Genomic DNA, 9,702 nt, shown 5'->3' on the forward strand with positions numbered 1-9,702 from the left:
GCTCTTGGAAGACATGACTTTTAGGGGACCTTGACAAAAGTCTTTCCCTGTTCAGCAGCCTTGAGGAAAAGCTGCAGAAGAGATGAACTTTACCCGGAACTTTACCTGCTCTGGAACTCAGGTCTCAGAGCAGTCTCCAGGGTTGAGTGCCAGTCTGCCAAGCTGCTGACTTGGTACGGCTGGGGGCTCTGCTTAGCCAGGGACCAGGGAGCCAGCTGAGCCATTCTAGAGTGAGGTCTCACCAGGTATCACTCCTGAGCCCTCCAGTCTCAGACAATCTTTGCCTTGGGTGCTAGAAATGGGGCTGCCAGCAAGAGTAAAATCCAAAAGGTCTTCCCAACCAGCACCTGGGGTCTTAGGGAGAGCTTCAGTTCAGTTCAGTTCAGCCACTCAGTCATGTCTGACTCTTTGTGACCCCATGGACTGCAGCACGCCAGGCCTCCCTGTCCATCACCAACTCACAGAGTTTACTCGAACTCATGTCCATTTAGTCGGTGATGCCATCCAACCATCTCATCCTCTGTTGTCCCCTTCTCCTGCCTTCAATGTTTCCCAACATCAGGGTCTTTTCAAATGACTCAGTTCTTCACATCAGGTGGCCAAAGTAGGGAGAGGTGGAAGCCACTTGGGCTTTCTATAAGTCCTCAAGAAGAGGGACTGGACACAAGAAAGAAGAGGGAAGAATCGCATCCTTGCTTGGTGATACAAGATGGTCCCTAGGAGACAGCAGTTCCCTTCCACTGGTGACCACTGGTCAAGGATTACTGTGGCCCTGTCAACTCTTTCCAGGTGGGCTCAAGAGCTTCTCCCCCTGCTCCCCAGCATGGGCTCTTGAACACGTGGCTTAGGATGAACACAGCTTGAATCAGTTGCAGGACTTCAAAAGTCCCTTCCAGCCCTGGCTCCACCACACACAGCTTGTGACCTCAGCCAACTTCCTGAGTTATTTTCTGGGCTTCAATCTCCTTCTTTGTAAAAAAGGGTAATAACTTCTGCTCTGCCTAAATCATTCATTCAATGAATACTTAAGCCTCTCCGATACAACAAGCACCATTCTAAAGCCTCAGAAATACCATGCAGAACAATATAGAGGCAAGGCCTCTGCTCTTAGAGGGCTGACCTTGTGGTGGGGAGACATTCTCTGAAACAATGCCAAGTGGTGGGAGGTGCTGAGAAGCTGAGCAGAAGCCAACGAGGATATAGAGAGGGATAGAGGTGGTCAGGGAAGGTCTTGCTGAGCAGGGGAACTTTTAGATCAGAACCAGGGGAAGGAGTGAGTCATGTGGATGTCTGAAGGAAGAGCAGCCCAGGCCAAGGGAGCAGCAGGTACCCGGGCAGTCCAAGACAGAGCAAGGAAGCGATTCTTGGAAATGCTGGGAACAAATGAGGTTCAACTAGTGCAATGCTTTCACAGCATAAATTAGATCACGTCACTCTTCTGCCAAAGCCCTTAAAGGGCCTGTGTGCTGTTCTCTGTCACTCAGTAGTATCTGACTCTTTGTGACCCTATAGACTTGTAGCCCATCAGAGTCCTCTGTCCGTGGGATTTTCCCGGCAAGAATACTAGAATGAGTTGCCATTTCCTCCTCTAGGGGATCTCCTGACCCAGGGATGGAACCTGTGTCTCCCAAGTCTCCTGCATTGCAGACAGATTCTTTACTGCTGAGCCACCAGGGAAGCCCAAAGTGCCTAACCAGGCCCTTCCAAGGCCCTACGTGATATTCTTCCCTCTGTCTTCTCTGACCTCCCCCCACCCCAAGCTCCCTCTGCTCTAGCCACCCTCCTTCCAGGCTGTGATTCACACCTGCCTCCAGGCTTTCCCCGACTCAGGGGTTCAGAGTCACCTGCAAGACTGATTAAAATGCAAACGACTGGGCCCCAGCCCAGTTACTAATTCAGGTCTGGGGTGGGGCCCCGGATGTGCGTTTCTAACAAGGTCCCTGGTGATGGTGATGCTGAAGACTCGGTCCCCAGTACGACAGCTTTAGCAGGACACTCCAGATGTCTCCTCTGCGGGACCAGTTGGCCCCAGACACCACTTGGCTACGGCCCTCTCCTCCTGCGAGTCTTTGCTCAGATCTTATGGTCTCCCTGGGGCAATGCCGCATGCTGCCACCTGTATCCGCAATCTCCTCTCTACTCTATTTTTCCTTGTTTCTGTAGTACTGACCACTGTCTAACGTGGATAATTATTTTACTTAGTTTGTTGTTAATTATATGTCCCCATGTACCTAAGAATTATTTTAACCCAGATCCTATGAAGCCGTGTGTGTGTGTGTGTGTGTGTGTGTGTGTGTGTGTGTGTATGTGTTAGTCACTCAGTTGTGTCCGACTCTTTGCGACCCCATGGACTGTAGCTTGCCAGGCTCCTCCATCCATGGGAGTTTTCAGGCAAGGATACTGGAGTAGATTGCCATTTCCTTCTCCAGGGGATCTTCCCAACCCAGGGACTGAACCTGGATCTCCCGCATTGCAGGCAGACTCTACCGTCTGAACCACGGGGAACTGTTATGAAGCCCTGAGGATCCCATAAATCTCCCAGGGATCTGCTAAACTCATCAAATATATATGCAATATTTTGTGAACCATGATGTTTATAGTATAAACTAAACAATAAAACAGCCAGCCGTTTTATCAGCAAAACAGGCTTATTCAAGGAGTAGCAAAGAATAGCAATTTAGGACAAACAACTATGGTGAGCCACATTCAAGTCCAGGTGAAGCAAAGGAGAGGAAACTCTTTTATAGAGGTTTGGGAAGTTGGAGGGGTTGTTATAAACAGCAAGTCCATTGGAGGAAACTAGGAGTTTGAAGTATCGTCACTTTTCATTGGCTAGCTTGTAATAGTCTTTCATTGACTGAACTGTTACCAGGCAAGGAGAAAAAAAATCTTCCTCTATGGGAAACTAACATCACTGCCTGCTGGAGATGCAAGGTATGTCTCTTCCTGTTGGGAATCTGTATTGATGCCCCAGTGGTACCTTTGTGAGGGCTTCCCTTTCTGGGCTCCTGACTCCATTTTAGTGAGGTTTCCCTTTATTAATTTTCAGTCAGTAGCTTTCATTAGATTCTCAAAGACTTACTTGATCCCCAAGGCTTAAAAAACCACTTGCAGATCAATATCTGGCACAAAATAGGTGCTCAATAAATATTTGTTGACTAAATTAAAGACCCTTTAAAGCATTATTCACACACACTTTTATAAAAAGTTTTATTGATTGATTGACTTGGTGGCATCAAGTCCTAGTTAACACGCTGGATCTTCATTGCATCATGGGGGATTTTTTTTTTTTTTTTTGATGTGGCACCTGGAGTCTCTAGGTGTGGCACACAGGCTCAGCAGTTGCAGCTCATGGGCTTAACCGCTTCTTGGCAATGTGGGATCCTAGTTCCCTGAGCAGGGATCAAACCCACATCCCCTGCATAGGAAAGCAGATAAACCCCTGGACCACCAAGGATGTCCCCCATGCACACTTTTTTTAAAAAAGGAAAACTGACGGCATACTGGATCCCAAATGTTGATGTCCTCAGACAACTAAGTCAGGACGACAGGGTTCCTTTTTAAAAACACAAATTTATTATTTAAAATACCGCAGAGAGTCTGAGTCAGGGGTTTGAGTGGGACCAGAAATTCGGGATTTTTCAAAGCCTCCCGCTTCCCCCCACCTCCACTCCTCCAAGTGAGTCTAAGGTGCAGCCAGGTGTAGGAATTTCTGTGTGAAATCTTTATTGGAGAGAGACTCAGGAGACTCGATTACTGTGTGCAACTTGTTACTTTTTCAAAAACTGTGATCATACCCATGGTAACTTGTGACCTTCTCACAAGCTCTCAGATGACAGGGGAGGGACTATAATTTCCCTTTCACTAAGTAGAAAGCTGAGGTCCTGGGGAGCCAAGTGACAGCCCTGACACTCAACGGTGATACTGCCTGCGGGGATTAGAGATACGGTTAGAACTTGGGCCCCTGGCCTCTCACTCTAGGGTTCTCCTCTCTGTACCAACTGGATAAACCCAAGTTCCAGGAAATCCCAAGAACACTACCAGGGGAGGGGAGCCAGGGAAGGGAGGGGCAGAGTGGCAAACATGTGGAGGCCAAGGCTCAGGAAGTTGTCTCCTGGCCACCAGGAGAGACTCCAGCTGCTCTAAGGACATGGGCAGTCACATGCTAACTCTGACTGTGTATGGCCAAAGGACAGTCACTTTCCCTGTAAGTACCTCAGGCTCCTTATCTGAAAAATGGGACTGATGACTGTGGCAAATTCTTAAGGAGATCGGAATACCAGGCCACCTTACCTGTCTCCTGAGAAACCTGTATGCAGGTCAAGAAGCAACAGTTAGAACCAGACACAGAACATCAAAATTGGGAAAGTAGTATGACAAGGCTGTATATGGTCACCCTGCTTATTTAATTTATATGCAGAGTTGTTGTCGTTCAGTCGCTTAGTTGTGTCCGACTCTTTTCGACCCCTTGGATTGCAGCACACCAGGCTTCCCTGTCCTACACCATCTCCAGGAGTTTGCTCAAACTCATGTCCAGTAGGTCTGTGATGTCATCCAATCATCTCATCCTCTGTCACCCCCTTCTCCTGCTTTCAGTCTTTCCCACCATCAGGGTCTTTTCCAATGAGTCAGCTCTTCATATCAGGTGGCCAAAGTATTGGAGCTTCGGCTTCAGCATCAGTCCTTCCAGTGACTATTCAGGGTTGATTTCCTTTAAGATTGACTGGCTTGATCTCCTTGCTGTCCAAGGGACTCTCAAGAGTCTTCTCCAACACCACAGTTCAATGTATATGCAGAGTACACCGTGCAAAATGGATGCATCACAAGCTAGAATCAAGATTGCCAGGAGAAATATCAACAACCCCAGATTTGCAGATGATACCACTCTAATGGCAGAAAGTGAAGAGGAACTAAAGAATCTCTTGATGAGGGTGAAAGAGGAGAGTGAAAAAGTGGGCTTAAAACTAAATATTAAAAAAAGTAAGATCACAGCATCAGGTCCTATCACTTCATGGCAAATAGATGGGGGGAAAAGTGGAAACAGTGACAGATTTTATTTTCTTGGGCTCCAAAATCACGAAAATAAAAGACACTTACTCCTTGGAAGAAAAGCTATGACACACACACAAAAAAAAAAAAAAAAGAAAGAAAAGAAAGAAAAGCTATGACAAACCTAGACAGTGTATTAAAAAGCAGGGACATCACCTTGCTGGCAGAAATCCGTGTAGTCAAAGCTATGATTTTTCCAGTAGTCATGTGGCATCAGACCATAAAGGAGGCCAAGCTTTCGAATTGTGGTGCTGGAGAAAACTCTTGAGAGTCCCTTGGACAGCAAGGAGATCAAACCAGTCAATTCTGAAGGAAACCAACCCTGAATATTCATTGGAAGGACTGATGCTGAAGCTGAAGCTCCAACACTTTGCCCACCTGACGTGAAGAGCCGACTCTTCAGAAAAGACCCTGATGCTGGGAAAGATTGAGGGCAAGAAGAGAAGGGGTCAACAGAGGATGAGATGATTAGATGGCATCACAGACTCAATGGGCATGAGTTTGAGCAAACTTCGGGAGACAGTGAAGGACAGGGAAGCCCGGTATGCTGTAGTCCATGGGGTCACAAAGAGTGGGACACGACTTAGTGACCAAACCCCAAGTAAAACTATCGTTACCAAGGAAAGATACAACATCCCAGAAGATCACCAGATCTCTAGGGACAAAGGTAAATCCAGCCTTTCATTCATTTGAGGTACATTTTCGAGCTGCCTAGTATGCACCAGGCATTTTCCTGGGCATTGTGGACACCGCACACTTTACCTCATTTAACCCTCACCACATCTCAGTGGGATTGGTGCCGTCGTTATCCTTGTTTTATAGAGGAAGAAACTGAAGCTCAGAGGAACCAGTGGCAGTTCATTTGATCATTTGTTCATTCACCCAACTTTTACTGAAAACCTGCTCTGGGCCAGGCTCTCTGCCAAGTGCTGAGGACACGAAGCTGAACAAGTCCTTCAGAAGACATGCCTATAAATTACTTTAATAACAACTCAGTACATGCTTCCACAGACAAGTGAGTGGGAGAGAGGGGAGGAGCAATTGACTCTCCTGGGATTATGGGGAGGGGCAACAAATCTTCCCCAGGGCCCTGCTCCACTAAGGCACTCGTGCAGTGTGCAGAGGCGGCAGTTAAAAAGCCTGGGTTCGAGGTTCGCTTCTGTCAAGGCTTTGCTGTGTATTCCTAGGAAACCCTCTCCAGCCACTGAGACTTGCCAGTTTTCTTAATCTGGAAAATTAAGAGGTTACGAGGTTAAGAGTTTGGGCTTGTGATACTGAAGTTCTGGGGGGTCTAAACCCCTAGACTTCCCACTCCACCTCTGGTCCATTCAAGCTTGGCCTCAGCCAGACCCAAGACTGAAAGTAGAGCAGCTAGAGCTGATGATCATTTGAAAAGTGCCAAACGGCCTGCTCCTAGACAGAACTCAAAGCCGGAGGCGTGGCCTGAGGTCCAAAGGGCGAATCTCTGACAGGGGCGGGGCTGAGACCTCCTGGAGGAGCGGCGTGGCCCGCCCAGAAGCGACTCATCCAGCCAATGAGGGCCTGGGGGCGGATCAGCCCCGCCTCCGAGTATAAGGGGGTGCCGAGTCCGGGGGCGCGGCGCAGAGGTCTAGTAGCGCGACTGTGTAGGTGTGCAGGGTTTTTGCTGCCCATAGCTGGGGTGGACAAGAGCTCTGAGTTCTGTGTATATTGGGCTGCGCAGGAACCAGGGCCGGCTTCGGTTTCCCCTTGCCCGGCTGGGCTGCGGAGAGAGCACGAGGCTCGGATCGCTCGCCGCAGAGGAACAGCTGGCCGGGATCGGGGGACACGCGCGCTGACCATCGGTCCGCCGCCGGCAGCCGGACCTCCGTCATGGCTGACCACCTGATGCTTGCCGAGGGCTACAGCCTGGTGCCGAGGCCGCCGCCCGCCGCGCCCGCCCACGGCCCTCACGCGCTCCGGACGCTGCAGCCGTACTCGAGCCCAGGCCTGGACAGCGGGTTACGGCCGCGGGGGGCTCCGCTGGGCCCGCCGCCGCCTCCACAGGGGACCGTGGCGTACGGGGCCTTCGGGCCGTCTCCCACCTTCCAGCCCTTCCCGGCTGTGCCACCGCCGGCGGCCGGCAACGCGCACCTGCAGCCCGTGGCGACGCTGTACCCAGGACGCGCCACCATGCCCCCCGGGGCCCCAGGAGGCCCCTCAGGCCCGCAGCCCGCACCCGGAGCCCCGGCCCCGCCACTGCAGCCGCCGGCGCACGCCCTGGGCGGCATGGACGCCGAACTCATCGACGAGGAGGCGCTGACGTCGCTGGAGCTGGAGCTCGGGCTGCACCGCGTGCGCGATCTGCCCGAGCTCTTCCTGGGCCAGAGCGAGTTCGACTGCTTCTCGGACTTGGGGTCGGCGCCGCCCGCCGGCTCGGTGAGCTGCTGAGCGAGGCCAGGCGCCTGCCCGGCGTGCTGGAGAGAAGGGGCCCAGCCTGCCCGCCGGACTCCGCCCCCAGCGTCTGGGCCCGGCACGCACCCTCCGTGAGGGTGGAGGCCGCGGTGAGTGCACCAAGCCGACGCCGGCCTGGGACGCCTGGCCTCACTCCAGGCCCTGCCTCCTGCAGGATGACAATTTGAGTTCATCTCTCTGACCCGGAGCCTCAGCGGTTAAAATGAAGGGGAAGGAACCCTCATTTCGGACTCCCAGTTCTCAGATTCTGTATCTTCTCCTCTCGAACTCTCCCCGGCCCCAGCCCCCAGTCTGAGCCAACCCAGGCCTCTGCCTGATTCCCCCTCTCCTTGTGAAGCCCACTGTGGTCACTGGGTCCCTGGAGCCACCCACCCACCGGGCCCCCAGCCCTGCCGCCTGGGCCCTGAGGTCACTGGGCACTCCGCCCTGGGGAAGGGCAGACGGTCCAGCCCTCACCCCTGTGGAGTGGAGCAATGCCCCATCTGGCCCCCAACACCAAAATAAAACTGGGTCACTTTCCAGTCTGGCGTTTTCATTTCCTTATCACTCCAACTATATTTGGCTTCTAGAGTCCTGAGGCTGCCAGGGGTCCTGGGTGAGATAGAGGCCACAGGCCCTGGCAGTGGCCAGGAGAGGAAACTGCCAGTTTCTTTCAAAAATATCTGTGAGTTGTGCAATTGTTCTGTCATAATCTGGAAGGCAGAGGCTGCTGCCACCGGGTGGCAAGGTAACCCAAGGGCACCGAAGGTGGACTCCCCGCTTCTGGGAGGGATGGGGGAGGTGGAGCTTAGGGGTACTGCCCTCACTGTTCACTCAGCACGGAGGCCAGAGTGTAACTGGGTGTCCCTGAGGGTTCAGGCGCTGGTTTGGAACCGGGACTCTCTCTCTTGTTTGTGAGGCCATCTATTCAGATTTCTGAAGCCATTTCCTCAGAGACAGATACAGACCGTCCCCATCTTAGGTGGTGGTGAGGCTCACATGCAATGTGAGACCTTTAGCACAGGGCCAGACCCCTAGGCAGCACTCAAGAAATGATAATAATGACTACTCCACAACAATAATCATGCCCTCGAGGAGTCACAGTCCAAGTGGGAGTAGTAGCAGGTAACAGGCCTGGAAAGTTGTCAGGATGAGTTGGTACACGGAAGAGTTGGGATGAGGACTAGGAATTAGGTAGGACGGCCCAGCAGGCAAACCCAGAGAAGGGAGTGGTTTCAGCTGGTGGTGGTGGTGTTGGTGGGTGGGTGGGGGTGGGCGGGAGTGGTCAGGTCAATTCAGGCTTCAGGAAGGCGGTGACATTTGATGTGGTGAGAAGAGTCTTGAAGGATGAGTACATCCTTAGGACTTGGAGAATGGCATGCAAGTGGATAGTCCATTCAGAGGCAGGGGGCCACACATGTACAGGGCCTGTATGAGAAGGCACGGGGTCTATCGAAAGGTCTATTCAGGTTATGGGGACTGGGGAAGTAGGCAGAGCCCCTGTTCTACAGACAGGGATGTGGGGCTGGCCCAAACCTGGCAGATTTGGCCTCAGTACTGCCCACCAGCACGGGTTCCTGGTCACGCCATGCTGCTGCCTCTCTCTGGAAAGGTCCATTGGTGCTTCAAGGGTGTAGGAGAAAGGCAGGAAGAGAGGAATGGGAGGCAGAGAGGAGAGGCTAGAGACCAGGACAGGACAGGGCAGTGGCGCTGGAGAGGAGATAATGAATTCCAGAGGCTCTGTGCGGGGAGTAACACAGAGCTGTGACTTGTGACCCATGGTTGACTTTACCTTCGTGCCAAGCTTGACACAACTTTCCCTCCAGCCCAAGCTCACCCAGCACACACTGTAAACACCAGCTGAGGAGCCACCACCAAGACAGGCATGGAGTGGGCCAGAGAGGTGTTTGATGAAAAAAATGAAGGTCCCTCCCTAAGATACCAAGGGTATTCTGGGACAGAATAGGGAGGAGGGCAAAGAGGCTTCTAGGCAGGGACTGGCCTGAGCTCTGAGATGAGAATGGACAATGTTTGCTCTACTTTGGCCAAGATCCCAGGCCAGAGATACAAACCAAAGGGCTGGATTGGGATAGGAGGGCCTGGCCCTGGTCTAGCCTCAGTTTCTCCACCAATAAAGTAGGGTTAATAACCCTGCCCTACTATTTCACAAGACAATAAGCTTCATGGTAGGTGGGGAGCAGATTCAGGGGTGGGATGGTAAGCAGGAGATCAGCTCTGAAG

The 9,702-nt window shown here is 52.1% G+C and overlaps 1 protein-coding gene across 1 annotated transcript; it reads left to right on the top strand.

The window, feature by feature from the left end:
- Positions 1-6,661: 6,661 nt before the first annotated feature.
- CITED4 (Cbp/p300 interacting transactivator with Glu/Asp rich carboxy-terminal domain 4) lies at positions 6,662-8,003 on the top strand. The gene has a single exon (NM_001080726.1). It carries the CDS (start codon positions 6,901-6,903, stop codon positions 7,456-7,458), a length of 558 nt encoding a protein of 185 aa, NP_001074195.1. The 5' UTR covers positions 6,662-6,900; the 3' UTR covers positions 7,459-8,003.
- Positions 8,004-9,702: the final 1,699 nt, after the last annotated feature.

Source organism: Bos taurus, chromosome 3, assembly GCF_002263795.3.
Source record: "Bos taurus isolate L1 Dominette 01449 registration number 42190680 breed Hereford chromosome 3, ARS-UCD2.0, whole genome shotgun sequence".
Lineage (NCBI taxonomy): Eukaryota > Metazoa > Chordata > Mammalia > Artiodactyla > Bovidae > Bos > Bos taurus.

Coding starts and splice junctions, on each gene's coding strand:
- CITED4 (NM_001080726.1), top strand. CDS start 6,901: ATGGCTGACCACCTGATGCTTGCCGAGGGCTACAGCCTGGTGCCGAGG.